The sequence below is a fragment of the Cyprinodon variegatus genome, unplaced genomic scaffold, assembly GCF_000732505.1.
Source record: "Cyprinodon variegatus isolate N-32 unplaced genomic scaffold, C_variegatus-1.0 Scaffold200, whole genome shotgun sequence".
Taxonomy (NCBI): Eukaryota; Metazoa; Chordata; class Actinopteri; order Cyprinodontiformes; family Cyprinodontidae; genus Cyprinodon; species Cyprinodon variegatus.
Genome location: NW_015150653.1, coordinates 575350 through 591726, shown reverse-complemented (window position 1 = coordinate 591726; position 16377 = coordinate 575350). Strand labels below are relative to the sequence as shown.

At 35.4% G+C, this 16377-nt stretch overlaps 2 protein-coding genes across 2 annotated transcripts in view; both read left to right on the top strand.

Moving 5' to 3' along the window:
* Positions 1-2194: 2194 nt before the first annotated feature.
* On the top strand, positions 2195-10929 carry gclm (glutamate-cysteine ligase, modifier subunit). The gene is made up of 7 exons (XM_015379796.1): positions 2195-2554; positions 4762-4824; positions 5827-5911; positions 6192-6248; positions 6341-6543; positions 8847-8961; positions 10564-10929. The coding sequence occupies exons 1-7, from the start codon at positions 2417-2419 to the stop codon at positions 10731-10733; spliced, it is 831 nt and encodes a 276-aa protein (XP_015235282.1). The 5' UTR covers positions 2195-2416; the 3' UTR covers positions 10734-10929.
* A 3555-nt stretch (positions 10930-14484) lies between these two features.
* dnttip2 (deoxynucleotidyltransferase, terminal, interacting protein 2) overlaps positions 14485-16377 on the top strand; it is an 11052-nt gene continuing 9159 nt past the window's right edge. Inside the window, exon 1 of the mRNA XM_015379828.1 lies at positions 14485-14595. Within this exon, the coding sequence (XP_015235314.1) occupies positions 14521-14595 (75 nt within the window). The 5' untranslated portion in view covers positions 14485-14520. The remainder of the gene's footprint in view (positions 14596-16377) is intronic.

Genomic DNA, 16377 nt, shown 5'->3' with positions numbered 1-16377 from the left:
TGTCTACATTAAATGTATAGTGAACCATCTGCTTTTGTATTTTAGTGCCAGGGGGAACATCCTATCTACTAGCCTGCTCTTGCTGTGCATGTGCACTTTGGTTTCAGCCTGCTCCAACTCTCCCTGTATAACTTAGAAAATGGCTGAGAGTCACAAGAAGCAGACTTATACGTTTATCTAGTCTATATGAGATACTTCTTTACATGCTGGTGGAAGAGCAGGAAGAATTGTCCCCTATATTCACACAGGTACTGTATACAAAAAAAGATTTTAATATTTATTACCTATATTAATGGAAAATTGCCCACTACACTTTTATCTATAATTGTTCTGCATCAAATTCATGTATGCATGCAATAATACATACAGTTTAGTTGCTATTTATCTCTAATTACATAGAAAACTCATAGATGACAGCAAAGACATATAACTTTCTCTTCTACTGAATAAAAGACAAAAACTAGTTTTGAAAAGAGCATGGATTCTGTATCCATCATATTTAATGTTAGTATGTTGATGTGAGTAATTAACTACTTTATTTTGCTTCTTATTATTTTTAATATATGAACAATTAATATCTGAAAATAGTAGAGTATCACTGCTGCCACCCTCTGCTTATGAAGGAAACTGCCTATGAATTAAGCAAATATGGGGACCGCCTGGTATGGGTGGCAAAAAGTAGCCAAGGGGCAACCCCAGGTCCCCCAGCTAGCTCCACCCCTGATATTATACACATTTTAGCAGCTTAGTTATTTTTTTTTTTTAACTAACAGTTATCAAGCTTTGACCTATATCTATACTTGTTACATTTTCATTTTTTTCACGCGAGTTAAAAACTTTTTTCTTTCTAATTTGATTTTATAACATCCTTAAAACTTTTTTTTATAGTATCCTTTTTTAAAGTATCACACTTTAAGGAAATGTTACTTCAGTAAGATTGGGAAACATTCTCAGACTTAATAGGACAATGGAATGATCAAAGTAAAGAAAACTTTTTAGAACCTGCATTGGGACTGGGACCGAGGATCACATCCAGCAGGGCAATAACCAATGAAGATTCTCATAAAAAAAAAAAAAAAAAAACGTAGAGCAGTCTGGTACGCAAGAGGATTAGGGCCACTGGAAAAAAAAAAGTTAACTGATTTTAAAATTTTATTTCAGTATAATATCAGAAAAAAAGTCAGAATTCTGACTTTTTTTTCTCACAATTTTTACTTTAGTCTAAGAATTCTGACTTTTTTCCTCACAATTCTCACTTTAATCTCAGAATTCTGACTGAATTCTGACAGCTAACCAAACAGGTTAGCATCAAGCCATAACCATGTCTGTTTTAGAGACTAGCTCTCTTGTTTTAATCACCATTGCGTTTCTATTAATGAAATAGCATCACTGGGGGCCCCTCGGGCACGTAAAAAGTGACCTTATTCCGTCATTTTCCACCAATGTGTCACTGGCCCTCTCAAACAACTCACATCTTTGACAGTGAAGCTGAATGCTCCAACATCTCTTCCTTAATGGTGCCCATCTACATCAAGACCCAAAATTAAGGTTTTTAATTGAGATTAAAGTCAGAATACTGAGATTAAAGTCTGAATTCTGACATTAAAGTCAGAATTCTGAGAAAAAAAAGTCTGAATTCTGAGAAAAAAGTCTGAATTCTGAGATTAAAGTCTGAATTCTGAGATTAAAATCAGAATTCTGAGATTTAAGGTCAGGATTCTGGGGGAAAAAAAGTCTGAATTCTGTGAAAAAAAGTCAGAATTCTGTGAAAAAATTCTGAATTCTGAGATTAAAGTCTGAATTCTGAGATTAAAATCAGGATTCTGAGAAAAAAGTCTGAATTCCGACTTTTTTCCCCATATTAAACTGAAATAATATTTAAAAATCAGTTACCTTTTTATTTTCTATTTTTCCATGGCCCTAATCCTCTTCCGTGGTCTGGTAACTAGTTAACTACCAAGGAAATCTTTTGACAAACAGTTGTGAAAACACACAGAAAATGTATGCTTGTGTAAAGCCTGCATTAAAAGGCCAAATAGCCTCTGACAATAACCTGAACATCCTTTCAGACCAACATTCCGCCATATTAAAATCATTACAAACACAACCGCGCCATCTACTGGTTCAACAAAAACATTGCAGGTCACGTAAGTAGCAGGGACTCGTGTGGGCGTGACCGACCGGCTTCACTCCAACAACAGCCAGTAAGGTCGCTCGACAGGCACCAAGTGAAAGACTGAATGCAAGTCATCCTGAACACAGCAGTTTGTCAACAGTCGTGCTCTCAGTGTGTTTATATCTAGCTGTGAAGGTTGTAGAATACTATTTGCTCACTAGGCTGATACAGCTCTTTTTTTTCATTTTGACGCAGCATAAACACTGTTTATAAACCGTTAGCTTAGCAACCGACAGCCACATGGATCCTCAAAACAGCAACATGAACGTTGAGGGGAAGGGGCTGCTTAACCACAGCAAGACTCTCCGACTCCACACCGGGAATCTAGTCAACCGGAGCAGACTGAAGAGGAAGTGTCCAGGCTCTCCCAGCGAGGAGGTAAGAACAGCCAAGCTACCTGTTAGCCTGTTAGCTTAGCTGCCAACTTAGGCTAAGCTACTAAATCATTTAACCTGATAGGTTAAATAATTATTTATTTATTTTTTTATTAAATATATATATATATATATATATATATATATATATATATATATATATATATATATATATATATATATATATATATATATAAACAATAAGAGTTAAAAACTTTACATCTATCAATATGGATCCATGTGTTTTAATTGAATTTAACAGTTTCAGGTTATGTATTAACAATTACACTGAAATCATGTCAGGTTGAAGTGAATAGTTTACAGACTAACGTCTGATCAATGATTATTGGAGGCATACTCTGAAGTTAGAACAACTTAGATTAAAGAGGAACATATAATTTACTGTTCCCTTAACAAATGTAAATACTTATGAATATTGTGACCAACAAGAGTGTCTTTATTTTAATAAGATGACCATTATAATTCATTCATTGAGGAGTTCTAGACATAAAGGGGTCAAAATGTCAAACATTCAGACTTATTTTAAGTCAGCTACATCAAAAAGACTTAGACAACTTTTATTGTCATTTTGTATAAAAACGAAATTTCGTTTTGTACAGCTTTCATGACCTTTCTATTTCTTTAAGTGCAGCAGTGATCAAATGTAAACAGTGTGGGAGAAAAAAAAACACTGTGCAGAAAACATGCTTACAAGCTGTAAATGATTATTTTTTGTTTCTCAGGACCAGATCAAACCACACTGAAAATAGCCGAGCATTTTTCACACCTAGTAATATAAAGACGGGGCTTTGTGCTCAACCTGTCTGCTTTACATTATTTAGTGGGTACTGTTCTTCTTATTTACAGGTAACACTCCCCTGTATACATTTCAGACATCTGTGGTATGTCTGATTATACATGATGAGTAGGAGAGATATTTATATGCCTACTAGAACAGATCATTGAATGGTAAGAAGGAAAAGAAGATACTTAACACGAGGAGGAATAAACAAAAGAAGATGTATTAAGTGTGTTGCAGAAAGCAAACCAAAGCAGAAATCTGAGGATGGCACAGCTCCTATGAAGACTGATGCTCAACTTTTACACAATCAATTAAAGTGCTACGTCAGCAACTTGATGTTTGGTTTGCCAAAGCCACATTAGCTGAGCACAATAACCTCAACATGACACGGCTTCCTTAAATTATCAAAACTTTGATTTTATTCTTGCCTCTCATCTCTTCTACAAGCTGAAAACTCGCCTTTAACACAAGTAACTGGATGCTCGGCAGCAGTCAGGTTGCCTGTCATCATTTTTATTCTATAGGCAAACTACTCTTTACTAAGAGCCTATTTTTTGTGTTATATTCCTATTTTCCAATGGGCTGCATGTTTGGTATAAATGTAAACAACAAATATAAACGATAATCTGAATGTAGGAGTTCAATTGAATTCTAAAAATAAACCTTTTTTATGCCATTCAAAAATTTTATTTTTAATACATAATTTAATGGTGAACTGATAAAAAATTAGTAGGCGTACGTTTAGTATTTACCATTTGAAATGGATCTGTTTATGATTTATGATACTTTTCCCTTCGGTTCGTCAATCAAATCGGCTGCTGACAGATTTTATTATGGGCATATATGGTGCCTGTTTACAAAGAGGGATTGGTTTAGGTTATTTTGACTATTCATTGTGTTGCTGTTGTGTTTGAAGTTTATTTTCTGCACCATGACACAGCAGTTAGTGTTCCTGTCATACTAGCTTGCTCTTTGGGCTTATAATTCCTTATCAAGGACAAAGGTTGCGGTGTACTCACCTCAGTTTAAAGTAATGAGACGGCACTTTTCATCTGTTTACCTGCTCACGCAAAATATCTCTATTGTGCAGAAGCAAGTTTTATTTTGATCCTTCTTCAGTGGTGTAGTCACTCCAGTAAAACAGAACAATATTCCCATTATTTTAATTATTCTTAGCTTTGCTTTTCCTTCTTCTGCTGTGACTCTTGAAACTGTCCTTGACAAAATAACTTAAGCTCTGTCCCTTAGAACTGGGTCAGCTCCTCTGCTTTATCCATATATAAAATATATTTCTGTTGTGTTTTGCTAAGGATGGTACAGCTTGATTTCCTTGTTTATAACCTGTTATAACCTATGCACTCTCTGTTGCTGGGTTTTCTGTATTACCTGATTTTTGTTTTATTTTTCAGCTAAGAGACTGCATCCAGGCCACACTGAGTGACTGGTTGTCGACAGCTAAAACTACAAATGCAGTGAGTAGAAGGCTTTTGTTTTTTGTTAAGAAAATAATATTTGCATCGAGATGGTTGTACGGTCACATGAGCAGCTTGTGCACGGTGTGCAGCTGTGCCATCGGCTATTTAGATTCCAGCGTTTTTTGTTTTTTTTAAGGCGAAATAACAGCAGTGATGCAGATCAAAGCCCGCTGGCTTTCAGGACAGAAGCTGTCAGAGTCGATGTTCATGCAGCGCTGCCTACCAATGGCCCTGTTCCCTCTGTGCATCCTGCTGGTGGTTTAAAGAAGTGTTTGAGGGTGAAAATCCTTTCCTACAAGAGTTTTGAAATTCCTCTTAAATGGCAATACTTAAAAAATGATCCCATTAACAAATATCTCATAAAAAGACTTAAGTCAAATTAAATAGGCTACAGGATATTGCCATGAACTGGATATTTTGCTGAGCTCAGCTAATCTGCCTCAGCTTTTATCATCACACTCTGCTGGACATGGAGGGCCTCTGAATAGCTGATGTAAAAGGGTGTTATCCCCTCTGAAAGCTTGTGCAACAATTTTCCTGCAGGGAAATTTGGGGAATTTGTTATCAGAAAAGTCAAGGGATCAGATTTTACTTGAATGTTTGGGGCCAACGTTTGTTTGGTGTCTCAGCATAATGTGCAGTGAAGGTTAAGAATTTACACACTAAATGTGTTTCCTTTGTTAATAACAGCTTAGTAAAGGTTGACTCCTTTAACCAGTTTGAGAGTTATTGCTAACATATGGAGGTTTTGGGTGTTTCAAAACCTGCATATGTTAGCTTATTTTGCAGGCGACTGCAGGCTAGTTGGAGCGTGTGCTCACCTTCATGCAAGCAAAGGAAATTATAGAGAAGCGACTATGTAGCAACAAAAATGACCTATTATTTCCTATTATTTCTGCCGGTTAAATTAATTAAGTGTTTTAACCAGGTGTTTAAATGGCAAAGAAAAAAACTCTTACAGTTGTGTGCATAGGCTTTAAGATATTTCCTCTCCAACAGGACTTTCCAGATACACTTGACTGCTCCATTCCAGAGGCAACAGATGCTATCACGCCTGAAGAAAGAGATGAAGTCAAAGTTTCAGGTCAGAACTGCTTTGATCGGTTTGATTTTCAACCCAAAATTGTAGTTTATTTCAGTACAGACATTTATGTCCCTAATAAGCAAAATAAAATCCAGTCTTTCACTTTTTTGCTAAATAGTAGTAAAGAATCGTCAGTCTGGACAGTTGACTGTTGAAGCAATTTTCTCTATTGTGGAGAAACCAGTTCCTTCATTAATAAATATATCTAAATAAATTTGGGCACACCAGGTTTAACTAGTTAATAGAGGACAGCATCCTCATGTTGTTTTGTTTTTTGCAGTGAAGCTCTTCCTCTGTGAGTCGGACCAGTCAGCTATCAGAGATGCGGTAGAAAGGGGTGAGCTTAATATTCCTTCGATAAAATCCCCACATGCTTTGCTGTGCCATTGGTTTTTGTTTTTATTATCCAAATCGTTTCCTCAACTCCAGCTTGCCAGACATTGGCAGTGTCCCAGCTCGACTCTGTTATCATAGCACCTTCTGGGCCTGTGGAGGGCGACAACCAGACTTTGGCTCACCTGCAGCCGGCGTGGGAGGAGCTGGAGGCTCTGGTCAGGAAGCAGAAGATCGCGGCCATCGGCACGTCAGATCTGGATAAAGATCTGCTGGAGCAGCTCTACAACTGGGCCCAGGTAGATGGATCGGCAATGGGCCGAAATAAAGAAATAATACTTCTCTTTCAGAAAGATATTGAGTTTTCTTTCTTTTCCTTCTCTTTATGCATGCTTATTTTCATTGGTATTTAACCCTTAACAGCTTGGGAGCAGAATTAGCTGCTGTTTCAGCAAATATCATTTAAAAGGATTCAGGGGAGAATTTAAAATTACCAGCTAACCAGTCCATAGGGCGACACAGACTAATCCAAAATAAACAGCCATACACTCACTCAGTTTTTACATATACAAATAGATTCCGGCTACGTGTTTAAGACTTATGTTTACCCAGACACAAGTGGAAACTCCATTGGATGTGAGTTGAAGAACCTCTTAAATGAGGCGTGTGAAAATAAAGACTCAGCGGATATTTATGCTTTATGTGCAAAATCAGACGTCTGTTAACTTTGTGCACTTCTGGAATGATTCAGATATACGGTTAGAGGTAATGAATGCAGAAGTGTTCTGGGGACTGGGGGAGACTGGAGCATTTAAATTGAATGTATTTTTATTTAGAAAACTACAACAAACAAAGAGGAAAAATAATTTTTTGCACTCTGGTTATTATGCTTCAAAACTCTTATTTGCAGAAACCACACATTTCATTTCATCTGAATCTGCGTCAGAAATGATATGCAGACAGCAGTAGGTCGTCTCTGCATCTTTCTAAACATAATGAGACTGCATAGGCTGGATGTGCATTAGGGTGTTCCATGTCGGGATATGTAAATACATCAGGAAACCACCAATCCCTCATTATGCCAGCTTTACATCTGTTCCTAACCCCTATGTTAGAATGCATGAGTCATCGCAGGCCAACCCTGCTGTAGTGTTCAGTAAAAGCCTTTTACTAATCTCGCATTTATGGTCATGTATAGACTGGATCTGGTTCAGCTAGCATGACTCAGCTCACAGTTCCCATCGTTCTTGGTGTTAGAGCCACATCCAACCGCTTATAGATAAGACGGCGCATTGCTTCTTGCTGTTAATTCTTTAAAGACCTGCAGAAGCTCATAGCATTGTACTGTTAAGATAACCATAAAAAAATAGGAAGCTATACTTACCTAAAGCCAATAAAATGTATGCTGTCTTTGTTGCATTTTTAGTTCTTCACTGATGAGGATAATGTTGCTTATATTGACATTAATAACATGTTAGATTAAAGCTCGACCCTTTCTCTGCAAGTTCTATGACCTATTGTACAATTCTGGTTTGAATGTCAGAAGTTACCTGATTGGGTAACTTCAAACATTGGGATTAATGGATTACATTCTTTTAATATGTAGAATAAATGACAGCTATCCAAAATGGCCTCCAAGTGTCCCCAATGTGTAGAAACAGGGATGTCAGCTAAAGTTTTGCTTCCCTTGCAGTAGAATTGCTGGTTTGTTTTTGTTATATTTTACATGGATCAGTAGTTTTCATACATTTTGTCATTTACTTTTTGTTCCCTGATATAATATACTTATCAATATTACTTGATCAAGACTTTCCTAGCGTTCTACAGTGAGTAATAGAAGCTAGTATGATTCATGCTATCGTATCAGTTCTATATCAGTAATGGAGATATATATATCTTTATTGTTTAGTGTTACTCCACAGCATTGCATCCTTGTTAATATGCATTTAAAAATCAAACTTATTCCTACAACGGGCATTTTCTTATATTTCCAGCGTTTTTTATTGTCATTACACTGTCACAAGTATAGAGCAAAGAAATTAACTCTGCATGTAACCCATCCCCTTGGGGACCAGTGGGCTGCCATTGTGTGATAGGGGTTAAGGGTCTTGCTCAGGGAGAGTCCGTGGGAGTGGGGCTTGAATTCAGAACCTACGGATTCCAAGCGCAACGCCCTAGACCACAACTCCCCAAAGCAGGCATTGGTGTAAAGGGTCTTGCCTAAGGACCCACACTGGCAGCTCATTCCCCCCCAGCTGAGATACAAACCCAGGCTTCCTGTTTGCGGGACGGGTGACTTACTACTTGAGCTAGCCAGCCGCTAAACTTACGAGCCAATGTGCCATACCTTTGGTCTTATATTTTACGGTTACTAGTTTGTAGTTTTTCCAAGATCCTTGCAGTCTCACATAAAAATTATATTTTTAGTAACATTTCTCCTTTTTAATAAGAATTTTGGATCTAAAAATAATTGGGAAATTTCCAAGGAAATTCAGTCTTGAAAAGTAGGACTTCCCAAATTCAAACTATGAAGTAACCCTGTTAGGATTCTGTTTTGATCAGTCGTGTGTGAAATAAAAGCTACTTTCCTGTTGCGGAGCAGGTGAAGCCCAGCAGTAACCAGGTGAACCTGGCCTCCTGCTGCGTGATGCCTCCTGATCTGACGGCCTTTGCCAAAGAGTTCGACATCCAGCTGCTCACACACAATGACCCCAAAGGTAAAGTATACTGTATTCATTAAAAATACTATTTACCAGAGTTTGAAATACTTGTGATGTAAATTTTCAATTACAAACTAGGGATATTTAAAAGGACGGTGTGTTTAAACAAAGTGGTTTGCTTTACTTTTTGTTTTTTTATTATTGATTTAATAAATGCGTATCCTGCAAAAGTCTGTTAAGATTACATAAAAAAATGTAATCAAACCTAGAATTAGTAGTCTCTAAACAAATAGGGGGTGTTTCACCTAATAGAAGATGCCCGGTTGTGTCGCAATTCTTGAAAAGAGCAGCCAAAAGGGGACAATTTTTTCAGACTTACCGGTAGACATTTTAAATGTATCTGAACACGTGTTTTCAGTGAGAGAGGAGTTTAAAAAAAACTGTAGATCTTTCTAATTTTCACATTCTGCTGCAATGGAGGACAATTCGTACTCTTTGTCCAATGAGAAACAAACCAGAAAAAGAACAAACAATCAGGATAATGTAACAGACGATTTAATCCAAGCTTTTTATTTAGATGCATTCTTTTTTTTTTTAACAAAAAAAATAAACAAAGTAGGTTGAGGCAAATCACCTTTTAATGAAGCATACAGTTGTACTTAAAGTTAAGATCCCATTAAGAAAAATGATAAACTCACAATAATAATTCAAATGACAGAAAAACTGGAATAGAAATAAAAAATAGAATTCTATAAATTCTAATTTAGTTTAGAAATATAGATTTTTGTGTGCTATAACAGGAATAATTTTCTTTGGTATTTAGTGAGAGAAACACTCAAAACAAAACCTTTGGTTTGTAAGTTTTAAGGGTTGTAAGGCTTTTGGATAAAATGGCAGAAAAAGCTAAATAAACATGACATGGGAACTAGTAACCGAGTTACAAAGTTATAGAGAAAAGCTTCTTTAAGCAAAGTGACCAAAGTTTGTTACCTCATGGATAAATAACCCCAGCTATAGGACCAATCCATATCTTCCTTCTGTGTTTTTTTAGTATTACCTTGCCAATCACCCAATGAAATATCAATGTTTCTCTATTCTACCATGATATCCTTAACTTTAAGGTGATGACATGTTTCTGGGTATATTTTAGAGTTTCAGAGCACCAACAATCCCTAAAATGCATAAACTCAGATTCAAATGGGTTTGGTCGCAAATGTTCACTGCCATGCAATAATTTTCTTTCTGTGATGTTTCTAATAGAATTTTTGTAGTCTTAACAATTCAGATTGAGGCTTTCATGTTGCTTCATGTTTGTATTTGTTAAATACACAGTTTCTGCAAAATCAGGGCCTTAAAATTACAGTAATTGTGGTCCTCAACATGTCTTTACAATATAGATTTTGTTCTGTACTAGACCTTAAATAGCATTTACTTATGTCCTTAATATCTTATCTGATTTATTTATTAAAAATTGTTCCATAAACAAGTTTTTTTTTGTGTGAAAATGAACTAGTGGCATTAGTCAGTTCCATGATAAATGGCTCTGATTGTGTTGTTATTGCAGGAAAGCAACCTCCTCACTCAAAGTGAGAACTGGAGCTGTAGTTCTAAGATAAACAATCTATATTGATAGATAATATCTTGTTGCTCTTCTCCTAGAGCTGATGTCGGCAGCCGCATTCCAGGAGGCAATGCAGGAAGGAGCACCTGGTCTGAGCACCACCAACTGGAGGCTCGATTGGGTCCTTCGCTACTCTGTTATCGTTAAGAGCCGCGGCATTATAAAGTCAAAGGGTTACCTGGTCAGTGCGAGGAGGGCGAGCCCGTAGTACCCAAAGCAAGAGGGAGAGGACGGTAGAAACACGGATGAAGCCATTTTCCTCAGTTGTCATTCTCACATCGAAAGTTACAGCTTTGATTAATGGACACTGCAAGTCATGAAGTGATTAAAGTAATTTATCTTCCTGATATTCCCAGTCTCTAATTCTGACAGATGCACTTAGTTGTTACCAGTATCTCTGTAAAGTAACACAAACACTTGGTGAATCATCACCATCAGCAGCAGTGCTCTCGCAGCCAACCAGAAACAGCACATGATGAAAATGTCAATGGGAACCATTGATTGAAGGTTGCTTCATTGTGTCTTGGTGTAAAGTGCCTCTCTACTGCCCCCCTCTGTTTTTACACTTACCTGTTTCCACTTGATCTGCGGGAAGGCTGGTTTGAGTTTTGCTCTGAGTAAAAATATTACTGGTACTGTAAATAAAAGAAAGGTTTTAACAAATGTTTTTCTAGTTTTGAACATATCGAATGTAGATTAAAAAGAAGCTGTCATATCTGAAATTGGGAAACACTTTTTTTTTTAGCATTTCGGATAAAACAATTTTCATTCCATTAATTTAGAAACATGCTCAAATTGAAACCCAAATTCAGCGTGTAATTTTTTTCTATTTTTCATGATTACATTTACGGTAAATGTGCAGCTGCATACATAGAAATGTTTCATTTATCATGCTTTCCAACTGATTTTGTAGTTGCAGTGACACTTTTAATCAGACCATACACAGAAGAATAATCTGAGGTAGAAAAAAGCACTATTATGAGATTAACTAGCAGGCTTTTGACCTTTATATGTTATGATTATAGCACTGTAGAATCTACACAAACATGTGCAAATTCTGTTTTTATGTTATTAAATACGACTGTTTTTCCATCAACTCACTGTAAAAAAACAAACAAACTCAGTTTTATCAATATATTTAAAATGCTATATCTGTATATTATGAAACTGGCTTTATTAAAGTGATGAAAGTGTGTTTTTGACCTATTAGTCTGAATTTAAAATAGATTTTTATTAACTACTGTTTATTATATTTTCCACTGCCTTATTTTTATTGTTTTTTATTACTTTTTTTTTGTTTTGTTTTTTGTCTTTCATGCATTTGTCCTACATTTTTTTTATCATTTCCTTCCTCGTGTCCTTCCTCTCTTCCTTCAGGCTTTGCTCTTTTCATATACAATATTTAGAGCCTGTCCACTGTGGAAATATCCTTAAATATATTCATGGTGAAATTTAATATTTCAGGTTTTAAAAAAAAATACATGAGGACCAAAAATTGAAAAGCACTTAACTCCGTGCTTCATTTAATCGGTATATATATATTTTTTCATTTAAGACTTTATTAGTGTTATAACCAACAGAAACAGAAAATAATCCATCTTGGTATGATTGCCATTTTGTGGAGAAGTTACATGACACACTAAAAACCTTAAACGACACAGATACAAGCTTAAAGAAAACTGTATTCAAGAATGTATTTACTGCAAGGATCATTTTATTTTACCTCCAGTCACTTATATCTTGTTAGATATAAAATGTTTATATAAAGTAAAATAATAAATTAACCTATGCAGCTTTCAACCTTTACATTTAAGTAAAAAAAACGAATCTTCAGAGCATAAATCTCAACTCGTAAGATAGTGTTTATCCTCAATGCAATTTAAAATGTTTTACAGGAAAGCAAAGACATAAAGTTGTTCTCAAGTTTGGAGCCAATGGTTTCAGTTCATTACAGATTTTAAAGAGAAAATAGGTTTATTAAAGAGTTGAAGAGCACAAAATTGACATACATCTGATAAAAGTACAGTCTGTTTTGAATTCTGCAGGAGTCATTTTAAACTTCATTATGCTTAGTAAAAAAAAAGTTTTTAAATTCCTTATCAAAAGGAGTGTTGGTTGAAGTCCTCAACAGAATTACTTGAGTAAAGGTATTAATACTCAAAGTCAATTCTTATTAGGCTACAAGTAAAGGCTACCTGGTCAAACATCTACTCAGGTTAGAGTATGGAATGACTTACTTTTGAAAATGCTTAACTATTCATTAGTAGATGCATTTAAACGTGCTTAAGAATTGAAAAATGCCAATTCAATTTTCTAGTATCAGTACATTTCTGTATAATTTTTACAGTGATATTAAAGAACTTTCAGATGATGTATTGATGCATAGAGCCACTCTTATTCCCATTCTACATCACTTGTAAAGAACTTCAGCATAAAAAAGCCACAAAAATAAGGACAGCTATTTTGCATATTATTTCTTATTTAAAAATAAACAAAACAACTAAAAAAACAATTTTCTTGATTTTCCTCACACTTTAACTAAGGAATAGTGTTTTAAGGTTGAATCTTATTACCACAAAGTAACTCCAACTGTGATATGAAAACTCATCCTGCTGAACAACTTGGCCACATGGCAACAACTAACACCTTAATTCAATGTATAAACTACAAATATCTGCCCTGAGTTTCTCACAGTTGTGGAATATCATGCAAATCTCTAAAGCAATCCTAAGGGCTGCTTTCTTGCATGTTGAAATTACATTTCAAGAAAGATAAACAGCAACAGCTGTGGTAAGAAGTAACTAGCAGCTTCCTCGATATTGAGTGGAGTAGAAAGAACAATAGTGACTTTGAAATATTGTGGAGTTAAAGTTACAGGTACAGGGCTGCCAACTTTTCACCAAAGCTTGGAGTGAGATTTGGAAATAGTTTGGACAGGCCACCTTTGTCAGGGTTAGATTGAAAGGCTGTGAGGATAGGTGCAGCTATCGGTTGTCGGTTTTTAGAGAATTTAACTGAGTGGATCGTGGCAAAATCCAGACAAAGTGGCAAAATAGAACAGTCAATGTTAATAGAACAGTAGATGTTACTGAATAACAATAAGTTATCTGTAGATATGTGTAACATTTAAAAAAATATATACATCATTTTTTATATTCTGGAGATTTTTAGAGAATTGAAGTAAAGAAGTACGGGCCCTACTAAAATAATTGTATCCTAAAAATACTGTAAACTAAAAATTTCACAACTGTGTTTATTATTTTTCTATGCAGTTCAAGTAAAATGAACAATGAGGAACTAATAGGCAATTACTGGATTACTGGCACTAATACAGGAACAGTGCAATCAAATCTCGAATATTTGGTGATAGGCTGAGGATTAAAAAATCTTAACTCATTATCTTATTAAGTTTTCTTTCAATTGACAAAACAGCTAAATAATCATGACCTTTTAGGAGGCTGTAGATGGCTGCAACGAATGATTATTTTGCAAATAGACTAACCTGTCGATTAGTTTTTTTCAATTAATTGATTTATCATTGGATAGCCAAAGGTTAACGCAATGGGTCACTCTGTCAGCTAAATACATGTTTTAGAGTCTCTTTATTGCAGTTAGGGATGAATGGATCACTAAGTTATTGGATTTTTATCAGCATGATATTTATAAGTGGAATGGAGTTGAGTTTTAATTGTGAAAAAATTGTGGATATGGAGTGTGAGCGTGTAAGGACACTGAGAAGTAAAATACAGATACTCAAAAAATACTGAAGTTAAGTCACCAAGTTAATGTACTAAACTAATTAAACATTAGAACTAAGTAGTTTTTCATTTCAACAAGTCTTTCAGGCATGATAAACATTACTCATAACACTCGCATTCTGGATTTGATATGTTCTCTGTGTTCATCTGCTCGGTCTGCTGCTTCTCTCCTTGTATCGGGATCGATTATTAAGGTCTTGTCATACCCGGAAGAGAAAGAAGAATATCGCGTCCAAGATGGTGGCCACCAGAAGAGGAGGACGCGTGAGCTCTCCCACCACAAACGTAGAGGAAAAACAGTCAGTTGTTCAGGTACGTGTTGTAGATAAAAGCATTTAAAGCTGGAAACACATCAAAGACTCTATGGAGGTTTGGTCGGTGTTAATTTCAAAGTGTCTCGTGGCTGTTTGTTCACGCGCGTGGATCTGCCAGTTCTTCACGTGGATGAGATCTGAGGTTACATGTGTTTTCAAAACAGAAGCTACTGGAAAACAAAACAAAACAAAATACTTGGACGGAGTAGCTAAATGATAAAAATGGATTCAGACATGAAAGGAGGCTCTGTAAACATGGTTTCTGAGGAGGATTTTAGAAATACCAAAATCCACTGATCTGGTCTTAATTTATTTACTGTCTCGTCAATTCTTATTAGCTTGAGGATAATATAGACTCCTCTTCTTGACTAATAACAAAATAAACTTAAATAAAGCTGGTAATGAGTTATATTTATTAGTAACTTACATTAGATTTGGTAAAATATGAAAATAAATCACATTTTGTAGCCACTGAATGCTAGTTTGGAATAAAAAAATAAATAAAAATACATTTTTAAAACTTTTTTTACTTTGTCTTTTATTTTAAAACAGTTTTACTGTCGACTGGAAGGAAATGCCAAACAGAACTTCTTTTTTTTTTTTTTAAATCACACAATGATATTTGCTTCCATTTATAACAGAGGTGCAACAGCTGTGCTCTGGCTGCTTTAATATAACTAGTATAGTTTCAGTATTAAATGTTACATTATTTTTAAACATGCAATATTAATTGATATTTTTGTATAAGGTGAAAATAGCTACAATTAATGTCAATATAATATGTAATTTTGATATACGTTCCTATAGTAGTCCTGTTATTTAACATGATAACACCACTATGCTGTTTTGTTTAGTTACCATATGCTGGGAATCTCATGTTGAGAAATGATTCATGGTTGCAGACCTGAAAGGAAGACGGGTGGCTGTGTTGACGGTTTAAAATCAATTTCAAATATCTCATATAATCTTGTCATGGGTTTAACGGTATTAAATTTAACTCTTGTTTAAATGATGAAGATGGATGCACAAATGGGTGGAAGACTTGACTAAAATACCCATTTTCCACCTTATTAATTTAGTTGTGGTTTTCAAATGAACTGGAGTCCAACAAGCTGATATCTTGTTAATTAGTGAAGCGATCTGTTATCCAGATCCAGCCCACAGTGGGCTGCTCCAAAGATGGCCGACGCTCCCTGTCTTTAATATAGCAGCAGTCCTTTCTTTCATTCCATCTATTTGTCCATCCCTTTGTCTTCCCTTCTCATCCTTCTGTCCTTTTTACATGTTTGCTTTAAACATTTGTTTTCTTTCATTCCTTGGGTCCTTCTTACTTTTCTTTTCTTCCTTGTTTTTTACCTCAAATCTTTCCTTCCCTCACCTTTATTCCATTTTTATGTCCTTTCCCTTACTTGCATTTGTCCTCCTAAGTTTCCTCCTGTTCTTTCTTTTCTGGTTTATTTGCTTCCTTTTATCTGTGATGCATTCATGGTAAATATCTGCAATTGCTACTTTAAGATGAACACAAAGGACGGAGTATTCTGGAAATTTTAGTCTGGATGATTGACATACAGAGGATGAGATTTTCCTTCCTTTTGAAGGACATCTACTATATTCTGCTGACCTGTTATGTCCCTATACTTGTAAAGCCACAAGCCTTTAAATAAATATAAATAAGCCCTAAGATAATGTTACTGTGTAAAGAACTTTATTTTTTAATGATACTGTAGTTCATGGAGATATATCTCTATTAGGGCTGGGCGATATAGAAAAAAAGCTTATC

What these genes read in the sequence shown, in the direction of transcription:
- gclm (XM_015379796.1), top strand. Translation starts at nt 2,417, where the DNA reads ATGGATCCTCAAAACAGCAACATGAACGTTGAGGGGAAGGGGCTGCTT. An exon ending in CAGGCTCTCCCAGCGAGGAG is followed by an intron (nt 2,555 to 4,761) that starts GTAAGAACAGCC and finishes TTTATTTTTCAG; the next exon opens with CTAAGAGACTGCATCCAGGC. An exon ending in AGATGAAGTCAAAGTTTCAG is followed by an intron (nt 5,912 to 6,191) that starts GTCAGAACTGCT and finishes TGTTTTTTGCAG; the next exon opens with TGAAGCTCTTCCTCTGTGAG.